The sequence below is a fragment of the Nymphaea colorata genome, chromosome 12 (genome assembly GCF_008831285.2).
Source record: "Nymphaea colorata isolate Beijing-Zhang1983 chromosome 12, ASM883128v2, whole genome shotgun sequence".
NCBI lineage: Eukaryota > Viridiplantae > Streptophyta > Magnoliopsida > Nymphaeales > Nymphaeaceae > Nymphaea > Nymphaea colorata.
In genome coordinates, this window is record NC_045149.1 from 20,801,663 (window position 1) to 20,813,998 (window position 12,336).

At 36.3% G+C, this 12,336-nt stretch overlaps 1 protein-coding gene across 1 annotated transcript; it reads left to right on the forward strand.

Annotated features, from left to right (window-relative positions):
* Positions 1-4,940: 4,940 nt before the first annotated feature.
* Positions 4,941-12,035, forward strand: LOC116266095 (CSC1-like protein At1g32090). The gene is made up of 11 exons (XM_031647188.1): positions 4,941-5,443; positions 6,745-6,897; positions 7,355-7,490; positions 7,652-7,750; positions 8,273-8,389; positions 8,519-8,599; positions 8,901-9,220; positions 9,559-9,804; positions 9,967-10,273; positions 10,979-11,209; positions 11,584-12,035. The coding sequence occupies exons 1-11, from the start codon at positions 5,130-5,132 to the stop codon at positions 11,932-11,934; spliced, it is 2,355 nt and encodes a 784-aa protein (XP_031503048.1). The 5' UTR covers positions 4,941-5,129; the 3' UTR covers positions 11,935-12,035.
* The last annotated feature ends 301 nt before the right edge of the window (positions 12,036-12,336 follow it).

The window sequence follows — 12,336 nt, forward strand, 5'->3', positions numbered from 1 at the left end:
TATATCTTTGTTTTATTCATAGATCTGAAAATATTTAACTGCCTTAAAACAAGGCCAACATGGACTTTCTTTAATTTATACTGACAAGCCAAACTAAAAGGCTTGTATCAAGTCCAGCACACAAACTAATATACATCGAAAACAAATGATATATTTTCTTTTTATTGTTTCCCACAATTACTTAACTCCTTTAACAACAAGAGTTCCAAAACATTCATACAATACATAATTATATGGCAAAACACATATTAGCTTTTCAACATAGCAAATGGCATATTCAAGTGTGATCCCACTTATCAAATATTTACATAGTCATCAGCTTGATTAGCAACGTCTAATCTTTATTATGACTATTTAACAAAATGAACAATTAACTCATAGTCTATTATACAAGCATTTTTCATCTTGTATAGTTTTTATCAATATACCCTCTCATAGAATAATTTCGTTTACCTCATTTAACTCATCAATGTCAATACATAGCTCCGCCAACAAATGCATGCATCAATAATTCAAATATCTCCATTCAAGTATTGCACAAGATAATCATTGAGATCACTAATAAGCTTCAATCGGTTCATTACTAAATTAATTCTTAGTCGGTTCCTTATTGACCGTTTATTAGCTTATTCAATCGATCAAACTTGATCATCAAATGAATAGTCGGTTCTAGTGCATGCAACAATGATTCAAATATAACCGTGGAGTTCTTGACTTTTGTGACTATTATCAATGTCTGAAGTATAGAAGAATATGAACTCAATTGGTTATTTGTCTAACCGATCCATAAATCAATCCACAAGGTAATCAATGAACTCATTACCCAGTCGGTTTATTACCAGACTGTTCCTCAGACAATTGATGCTCAGTTGGTTCATTACCAAATTGATCCTCAGTCAGTTCATTACCAAACTGATCCCCAGTCATTTCATTACCAAACTGATCCTCAAACGAATCTTGCTCAGTTGGTTTATTACCAAACAATCGGTTCATTACCAGACTGTTCCTCAGGCAATTGATGCTCAGTTGGTTCATTACCAAACTGATCCCCAGTAGGTTTATTACCAGACTGTTCCTCAAACAATTGATGCTCAGTTGGTTTATTACCAAACTGATCCCCAGTCAGTTCATTACCAAACTGTTCCTCAGACAGTTGGTTCATTACCAAATTGATTTCCAGTTGGTTCATTACCAAATTGATCCCTAGTTGGTTCATTACCAAACTCATCCCCAGTCTCATATGTTTCCATGAATCTTACTTTGTTCCTTGTGATCCTCAGTAGTCCATAGTAATCAACATTTACAATAAACATGTCTCCATGAATCTTACTTTGCTCCTTGTGATCCTCAGTAGTCCATAGTAATCAACATTTGCAATAAACATGTATCCATGAATCTTACTTTGCTTCTTTTGCTGTCTATTATAGCAGAAAATGTTCTTATATTTTAAATGGTGTTTGTTATGTATACTACTGTGGGGTTAGAAAAAAAGAAAAAAGAAAAAATATGGTAAATTTTTTAAAATAAAAATATTAAAAATTAAGGATAAAATAAATAAAAAAGTAAGAAATTAATAACACAAACATCAAAAAAATAAGTAAATAAGCAACAAACAAAAATTAGAAAATAAAAACAAATAGTTTGGCATTTGAAAAATTGTAAAAAAAAGTCTAAAATGAAAAAACGAGAAAACTATTTTGGTTTTTTATTCAAAAAACGGCATTTTGTTTAAGTTTTAAACGGCTGACTTATTTCACACGTTTTATAGTGTTTTTTTTTAATGTGTTTTTGTGGCTATGCTGTGGATGCAAATGTAAGCTCATTTCTTTAACTTTATGGACAATTAAACTGAATTATGAATCTTCTAATTGGGGTTGCAACTTGCAAGTGCAAGGTCATTGACTTTACTTTGGATATAGTTAAGCCAAATTACCAATCTTCTAACACTCAATATTTTTCGCTGATCTTACACATGTGGCGCGGTTTTTGTGGTAACAAAGTTTACTTACTCAAATCTGTGCTCCTTCTCCCTTCTAGTTGCTGAAAATAATCTCAATTATTGTCACAAGTATCCTTCTCAAGTTTTTGTCAATGAGTCCATGCCTTCTAGTCGATACCAACAACATATTTTACATTAGACAAATTTCGACATCCATATCAAATTCCTTTTATAGCAAACATCCCAAATAAGTTTGAACCCCGTTAATCCGGTGTAGGATCAGGTTGATTTAAGCATTTTTCTTTGAATACATATATAGCTAAGATCCGGATAAACATTTTTTAAAGATTCATGCTTCCTTTGTTCAATACAAGGTACACCAATTGTTACATTATATATATATATATATATAAACAACTGAGTGATTCGCTCTGGCCCTAAAGTAGTTGTTGATCCTAGGGTAAGGGGAAAAGGAGAGAGGCTTTAGCTTTTTGGAGGTGTCTCCCCCAACTGATTCTAACAACTTGCTGGATTCAGTACATTCAAATATTTTTTTAAAAAATACCAAAAAATTATCAATTTTATGTTCTTGTGGTTTAATATGTGGTAGATTAGCATATTGCCCAATGTTGGAACAACTACAAGTAACGTATCCAACCTTTTTATTATCATTCAAAGGTCATAAAAGAAAAGGTCATCATTGAAGTGCACCTAACTGGCTTTTGAACAGTTAAAATAATGTCAACTAGCTTAGAAATGACAAAAAAAATTGATTAATTAGTTTGGGGAAGAATAAATTAAAGAAGTCAGTTGAAAATGGTCTTTCTTTTGGTAATGCTCAACTTGGTTTTGGTGTAAATTCAACTTGTATATAAAAAATAATAATGAACATTTTCAGTTGTATATTTAGCGGCTTATAAAATTCAATTTAGACATCATTTAATTTTCACATATTTTGCTACATTTTTTTCAACATTTTGCATCTATTTGTATGATTAAAATTTGAAAAAAATTACATAGGCACTGGATTGTAGAAATCCATGAACCATGACTTCTAGGTAAGCGTAAGGAGTATTTCATTCTACCATCCTGATGAGAGCCAAAGCTCTCAACCAAAATCTTGTCCTCCTAAGATGCATAGTTTGCTTTCGATGCTTCGGAGTGACATCTCTACTATGTTTCAACTTGTACATCAGTGGCTCTCCTTTTGCAACACGTAGAGTTGACGTCCCAATGATTCAAAATGAGAACTAGCTGTCTACTAGCTTCCATCCTGACCATTGTGCCCACCCCTGGGGGACTCATGAACCTTGACTTAATGGCCACTTTATCTAACAAAACTTAAAAAGTTATGAACCGTAAAATTTGAGTTTGTAACAACAGAAAACACTCATTTTTATGAACTTGTGGTAACTATTTCCCAAAATACTTATCTCTCCCTTTTGTTCAAAACAATTGGGGAAGCCTTGAGAGCTATGAAACTATATATTCTTATCACAATAGAGTAGTGAAGCTGAGTCCTTCTATTAAGTTAACCATGCCAATCAAGAGTACAGTTACTCGCAGATTGTTGAGTTGTAGCTGTCAACTCATCTACCTTGCCATGTAAATAATTTTTCTAGTGATCTCATCAACAATGAGTTGCAAATTTTATAGAAAGATAAACACACACATATATACTATATATACATAAATGACACACACGCTGGACAAAACCTTGACCTTAGGTTGTCAAGTTGTGTTCAACTCATCTACCGCGCCATGCAAATCATTTTCCTAGTGACTTCATGAACAATTAGTTGCAAATTTTATAGTAAGAAGATAAGCACACACATATATAATATATATACACAAATGCCACACCCATACTTTCTCTCTTAGGTATGGGACAAAACCCAGACCTCTTAAAATGTATCACCGGTACATATTTTATTGTTCAAACTTCATAGAAACGATCTTGAGAGTCACTTGGCAGGAGACATGTATTAAGCCCTTCATTATACATTTTAAAACTGTTGTAGCAATTATTCAAAAATTAACAGCTCATAGAACACTCAAATTTTGATGCTAACAAAATCAATTGTTTTTCATGAATGAAACTTAAACATGTTTTCTTTATATATGTGTGTGTGTGATCCTTTCTTTCAGTTTCTTATGCAATAAAAAATCTGCAGACGTGATTTATAGGGTTGATTTGGTGGAATTTAGATTTTGAATTGAAAAAATCTGTCATGTTCATATCTGAAAGGTATAATTCGGAAAATGGCACTCCACAAACACACTAACATAATCTGTCAAGTTTTTCTGAAATCACGTAACCCACATTCATTCTTCCCAATAGTAGAAAGAACCAAAGATCTCTCTCTCCAGAGCGAGAGAGAGAGAGAGAGAGGCGCGTGTGCATATATGCATATATATTGGCAAGTTGCAGGTGGTTGGCGATTCTTCATTCTTAGGACTTTTTCATACACGCCAAGTAGACAAGGAAGCATGTTTGGATAAAGCATAAAGCGAGGCCCGTGATGTCGCGGTCTTCTCAGAGGCAGCACAGAAGGAGCCATTGCAGTCGTCACCCAGTTGGCCGAAAAAAATTGACAACCACAGAAAGAGAGAGAAGAGAGAGAGAGAGAGAGAGAGAGAGAGGTGGTATTCCATTAATGCTGGTGGTGGTGGGAAGCAATAGAATATTGCTGGATTCCACCTCTCAGTTTACCATGCTCATTCGGATCCTGTCACCTCGAAGTTTAACCACGCATTCTGATTGAATTCCTTGCAGACAGATCTCACATAAGCCTGTCTGACATTAAGTTCCAATGCAATCACAGCAGTCGATTTCACGCCTCTCTGGCATGTGACAGAGACTATCTACTCTAATGTATGTTTTTGGCAGGCTTACTGGAAACGACACTGGACGCACTCCTTGTCGAGTAGTCATTACATCCATTATATATATAGAGAGAGCACTGTCCACCTGACAGAACATAGCTAGGCAATAAGATTGCATACTATCAGATTCAGTTGCCTGTCTCCTCTGATGCCAAAATCTGATGATAACCATCTTATCTTTCAGTCCTGCTGCAACCCTCTTTCAACTTGTTCTCACTAGAAAAGTGGCTTCTTTTATACTTCTTTCTTGTTCCAACTCCTATTTAGTTTATTAAGAGTATTAATCGTGTGAAACCGTGAGAAAATGACGACAATGCAAGATCTTGCAGTTCCTGCTGTCATAAACATTCTGGTCACCTTTGCATCCTTGCTAGCATTTGCCCTTCTCAGAAGCCAGCCCATCAATGACAGAGTATATTTACCAAAGTCGTATATAAATGGCAGAAGGAGGAGCACCAGGAGTTCGGAGGGCTTGGGGCCTAAACTTGTAAATCTGAAGCTTACAACATTCGTGAAGTTCTTGAATTCGATTCCTGAAGCACTTGAGAAGGAGAAAGAAGATATAATTAAGCATGACGGTGTAGACTCAGCAGCTTACCTCCGGCTTTACCTTCTCGGGTATCTGCCTTTCCTGTTCTTTTCTTGAAATTAGCCTTCAGTTTAGCAGGATCTGGCGTTTGATAATTTAAGATATTGAAAGATTTTATTGAATAGAGTTTCTGTCTGAGAACGTCACATGCACCTACGTTAGTTGCTGAAATATGATATGCGCATCTACTGATTAAGGTTGTTTGGCAGACATGCTTTAGTCGGTTACTCAGTTTTAATCTATTTGCATGGTTTTAGACTTTTAGTTATCTGCAAGAAGATGATGAAGATTGTGTATTCTTAATGCACTACGAAGGACATAATTTGCTGCTATTCATTTGTGTAGTGCAAGTGTCCGCTTATGAGTAAATTGAATGGTGGTGGTACAGTTGTTTCACTTTGATCTTATCTTCAAGTGCCCAATATCAAATTTTTAAGCTTATTTTGAAACTTTGGCAGAAATTTCAGTTATTTGCTATCATTTATTGTTTTTATGCCTGATTCTCCTGTTTCCCATAGAGTATTCATTTCATGAGGATAGAAGCATTGAAACTTTTCCTTATCAAATGCTTGTAAAGCACAGTGGTTTGCTTTTTTGACACAGCATATTTGAATTTTGAGGCTTCCTTCCCTATCTGCTTTTACATATTTTCTTCATAATCTGTCACTTTCTGTTTTTGTGTCACATAACATAGCTTCACATTTAGCATAGCGTTGACATTGGAAAAAACTGATTCTGGATTCAGATGCCATTAAAATTTTATATAAAATTTAACTGAAGTTGATGCAGTTCTAGTAGCTGCCATTAATATGCTAAATTTCTGTGGAGGAAAGGTTGCTAATCCTCACGAACCAGGAAAAAGTCTATCGGAAATTCCTGGATGAATATACTTATCATGATAAACATCAGGTCATTACTTTCATGATTTCAACATAATTTCTGATTTCTAACTGGAAAATATATGGTTCCTGTCTGCTGCAGCATCTTTAGTTACCGTATTCAATGAATTGCTTGAATAGGCGTTTGAAATGGTTTTTTTGCCTGTTATTCCACCATTTTGACTCCATTATCAGCATGCTATGGGTAGAAATATTTAGAGATGTGGCTTCGATCTAGCCTAATATATCGTTTCTGGATCTTGTGATTAACATCTGAAATTGAATAAGTTGGTGTTTTTACTTACCCACTCACAACTTTCAAGTTTTCAGGTACGTTATTTTTATCTGAATCTTGCCAATGTTTTTGTCGTTTCTTCAAATTCTATAGCTAAAGATGCCTTCTTGTACAAACAATCTTTGTGCATTTCTAATTCTTACTCTTTGAGCTGCAGATTGAAGATGTTTGTGCCAATTGCCTTTGTTGCCATCCTAGTCCTTGTACCCGTCAATGTATGTGGCTCAACTATTTCTTTCTTGGGGAAGAATGCACTGCAAAATGACATTGATAAATTATCAATATCAAATGTCAGTCCTGGATCTCAGAAGTATGACAGCACATCTCTTTGTAGTCATGAATTCTGACAAGTTGTAGATGCAGGTGGTGTGTACTATGTGATTAAACTTCTTGGTTGTCTTCTCAATATCTTTAAGTTGAATCTTTGCTCTGACTTTTCATTAGTGCTGACGATTTTCTCTTTATATGCGTGATAAGCCTATGATTGACATCCATAGTAACGTGTTCCCACATCCATTCTCATATAGGGAGACTTTGTAGCAGCCCTGCTGGCCTTTGATGTTCCACTTTACAGATTGGTTAAGCATTTACAGACACATACTGCTACTTCCCTTTTAATACGTGAATGACTTTTTGTGTTTATATGAAGATATTGAGCCAAGCTTTTTTTTCTTGTGTGGTTTACTGACAATAACAATGTTATTCGCTTGCCTGTGCAAATCCTCGGCTCTTCAACACTTCGATGGACTTTGTCCATTCGCACACAGGTTCTGGTTTCATGTTGGTGCGGCTTATATATTCACTTTATGGACCTGCTTCCTACTCTACCAGGAATATAGTTCAATTGCCCAAACGAGATCACAATTTTTGACTTCAAAAGAACGCCGTGCTGAACCATTCACTGTAAGTTGTTTTCTTGATCACTCTGAAAGGATATGGTAGTGTACATTTTTCACAGGGGAAGCAAAAATTAAAAGTTTTGACGTCTTGAAGATGTTTGAGCATCATTCTATTTTCACAGATTTCTGATGTAAATTATTTGGATACTTCGATTTCCATTGTAGGTAATTGTCAGAAACGTGCCTTCTGGTTCTGAGTCCTCTACAAAAGAAGTGCACCGTTTTTTCCTGAAACACTATCGTAGTCACTATCGTGAGCATCAGGTGGACTAAATACCTTTTTTAAAGTTATTTTCCTCATTTTTGTACCTTGAGTTCTGAAGATCCAATTTATGATTTCATTCCATGGCAGACTCCTGCAGGAATTAAAGGATTGCTAATTCTGATGTCCACTAATATCACAGTTACTCATGCATTAATTCAAGCAGTAGTTCTGGCAGTTCAGCACATAGCCGAGTTTATAACAAAGCATTATTTGAAGACAAGCGGTTTGAGAAGAAAAAATCTGCTACATATTATATTAGTTTGAACCAAAAATTTTATCTTCCGAACATGATTTTTTTTTTTTTTTTGAGGAAAACAGGAGATTAGCAGTTTTAGTTGCTATGATTGAGCAGATATATGAAGTTTCATGGAACCAAAAGGGGTGACCATTTCCAAGCCATATGGAACTGATTTAGTCTGTTTTTCCAACAACCTGGAGGAAAAATGGAAATTTTCTCTCCTTAACTTTGCATGCGATTGGTTCAAGCAACATACTCATGGTCTTCCTCTGCTTTATCCCAGGTAGCTTACAATGTAAATAAATTAATCAAGCTTGTGGAAGAAAGGAAGAGCCATAACAATTGGCTAGATTATTGTCAGCGTATTGAAAGGACTTCTGGAGCCCAACCTACATGCAGGGTCTGGATGTTTTCTGAGTTTGATCCTAACTATTCTACGACTGCTACAATTGAAGTTCTGCACTTATGTTTCCGTCATAGCTTCATTGCTCAAAGTCTATTCATGTAATCGTTGACTTGCTTTTTTCAGACAGGATTTCTTGGCCTTTTTGGCAGGAGAGTGGGTTCAATTGATTACCATAAGCAAAAAATTGACGTCCTTCGCAACAAGGTGCAGGATTTATCGTAATATCTTTCGAGTTTCACTTCCTTATGGAGAATTACTTCTATAGCTAATGATTAAGAAGAATTGCTTGTCTATTTCTAAAACAAGAAGTAATAAAATCATTACATTTTGTATTTTTAAGTACTCATATCTCGAAAGCCTGAAGATTTTGAGAAGATATGGGATTTTACCGTTATTTCTTCAAGTTTTACCTTTATAATAAGGAGTTGTATCGCTCATATTTCAACAAGCCTAGTCATGCTTATCTTAAAATAGTACCTAACTGATTGGCACTTCTGTGTTTCAGATATATATGGAAAACCAAAAGGTTCGAAATGATCCAAAGGCTACCTTACCTGTAGCTTTTGTTTCCTTTAATTCACGACTGGGTGCAGCACTGTGTGCTCAGACACACTCGTTAACTGACTTGGTGGCTGACGAACGTGATGTATACTGGCAGAATTTGACTATACCATTTGTCTCTCTGATCATCAGAAGACTAGTCATAGAAGTATCTAAAGTTGCATTGATGGTCTTTTATATGATACCTATAGTCTTTGCGCAATCACTCGCAAATCTTGATGGTTTAGCCAAAATTTCACCCTTCCTCACGCCAGTCAATGAACCGTGAGTATTCCACTTAAGCCTTTTAACCTTTACTAAGAAACTCCGTGCTTTCATATGTTTTACTTCTGATTCTAACTCCCTGCAATCATAAGTACTCCACCATTTTCTCATTTTAACAACTTCTCTCACTCATTTCTTAACTGAATTAACTGTTTCATGTCCTCACTTTTTTGCATTTCTGAAGTGCAGAGATGGTAATTTACAAAAACAGCAATTTTATGTCACTAGTTACAGTTATGCTCTTATTCGACAGACATAATTTCTGAAACATCACAGTTTTCATACCGATGCCAATGAATTTCACCATTGATTGCTAACTTGTAGATTTGTCTTGTCAGGAAGGTGATCAAATCATTGCTTCAGGGCTTCCTTCCTGGATTAGCACTAAAGATTTTCTTATTTTTCCTCCCTACAATCTTGACAGCAATGTCTATAGCTGAAGGCCATGTGTTATTGTCAAAGATAGATATGATCGCAGCAGACAAACATTATTCTTTCATGTTGGTGAATGTATTCTTAGGAAGCATAGTTTCTGGAACAGTTTTTCAACAGCTTAGTTCATTTCCGCATCAACCGCCGAGCGAGTAAGCCCTTCAATTCAACAACAGTTGATTACTTTGCTGCACTTAAGAAATTAAGAGCATAGATCAAGGAATCCACATGCATGCCTTCACAATTTTGTTTTTTCCTGTCATCACTTACTGCAAGCATGAAATTAACTTTCAGATTTCGTTACACATTGACAGGATAGCAAAAACCATTGGAGTATCAGTTCCAACGAAGGCAACGTTTTTCATAACATACATAATGCTTGATGGTTGGTCTGCCGTTGCTACTGTACTTCTTCGAACAAAGTCGCTGGCCTTATACCATCTAAGAACTGAGAAAGATAGAGAACAAGCAATGGAACAAGAGAACATTGGGATTCCAGAGAATCTCCCAAGGCTTCATCTATATTTTCTTCTTGGACTTGTCTATGCAGTTGTCTCCCCAATCCTTCTGCCTTTTGTCATCATTTTCTTTGGCTTGGGATTCCTTGTCTATCGCCATCAGGTTCCCGTTAACCTTGTCCTTTTTCTCTCCAACTTGCAGACTCTTTAGATCACACACATGATCCAGTCCTTGTAACTATAATGTCACTTCTAGTGGCGGAGCCAGAAGTTTACATCAGGGGGGCACATAACTCCCCTTCTATGAATGTGCACCTCTCTCTCTCTCTCTGTGTGTGTGTGTGTGTGTGCAGGACACACACTCCATGCACCTAAAACACTTATATAGTACAGATGACAGCCATGCGAGAATCATTATCTGCAACAAGTTTATTTCTGCAAGTTAACGAATAATGCTTGACGATGAAACTGAGCTCATAGAACCAACATCTAGTTTTCATTGTCTTCTACATTCCAAAAATATTTGTAACCAGATCGGACAAAAAAGGTTGTTCTTGCTTCCTTTTCTTTTTTGTGTTCTTGTGCCATTAATCACAATTATGATCAGCATGCAAGGGTCTATGGGCTTTATCGTTCTTACTTCTCATGTTTGTAGATTAACATTGATGCTTATGACTGGTGCTCAATTATTTTTATCGGCATTCGACAACATTAGTGAACTGCTTCTTTCATATTTACAGAAGCTACTGTATAAGTTACAAAAGTGACTTGTCAAAATACTAAACTCTATACCATCATCTTTCCTTTCTGTTCTGTGTTTTGATGGCAATTGCTTATAAAGGCTCTTGTTTTTATGTTGGTTTGCCAGATTATCAATGTCTATGATCCACAGTACGACAGCATAGCAGCATTTTGGCCACATGTGCACGAGAGCATTATGACAAGCTTGATTACATCACACTTCCACCTGATCATTCTTCTCAGCACAAAGAAAGCTCCGTCTACTCCCCTGCTAACCATTCTACTTATGCTGACGATCGGGTTCCGTAACTACTGTAGGAAAATATTCGAGCCGACATTCTCGAAGCACCCAGTGGAGGTGAGCCCTCAAATGAACGATTGCGAGGTTAAATTCTTCCTTTTGAATTCCACCCAGTTGTCAGTTACAGCAGATGGCGATCATATTTTGCATCTGTGGTTTGAGGCACCAGATCAACTGCGTCTTTTGAAAGTCTCCTCGAAGAGGAATAGACTAGAGGAAATGATCCACACTAAATGAAAACACAAAAATGTACCAAACATCTAAAGTTTAAAATTTCAAACTTTATATATATATATATATATATATATATATATATCGAGAGAGAGAGAGAGAGAGAGAGAGAGAGTTTGGGCGATAGAAAAGCAACCATAACCATGAGGCCGAAAGGATTTTTGGCAGAAAATGCATAAAAAACCATAAATGTTGTTCAGGAAACAAAGACAACGGACACGGACGAGCCTGAAGCAGAGGCCAAGCTTAAAGCAGCGGCAAAGGGCACGGTCGAGCTTGAAGCAGAGCCAGTCCTGAAACTGAGACCCTGGTTGGATGGTGCTTACTTGCATCCAATTTTCCGAGTTGTTGATGATTTGATGAAAAGGGAAGCAAGCAGTCTGAGAAGAGAAGATTCAGACTCACCTGTATCGGCACCTATCACCGGAGCTGCCCACGATTTGGGCCACCAGAGGGATGCAAGCGGTCGGAGGGCAGACTGTTCTCCATCGCCATCGATCAGCGAACTCAGCTCTCCTTCACCACAATATTATAAGTTCGGATACGTATGAGAGAGGAGTTGAGATCATTTGCATGGCTCCAGTGTTTTAGGGAGACACAGTATAGAAGGAAGGTCTCCCTCAATCTTGCTTTGTTCAGTTGGGTTGCTTATCATGCATGCAAAATGAAAGCTCCACTTTGGAATTTCAAAAAATGCAAAAATTGCTTAGATGAAAAAAAAAATGCCGAAAAACAACATTTTTTGTTTTAAAAATAAGAATAATTGAGTTATGGAAAATTGAGTTTCTTTTACTAATTTTCTTAAAACAGTAGCCATTGAAATGTTTAAACAAGCTTCAAAAAGTAAAAGTGAAATTAGTTGTGGATTGAGAGAGAATCAAATCAAGAAAATCCATGAGCATAATCCAGAACCCTCTTTACTTTCTGGATTTTTGATTCACACAAAAACCAAC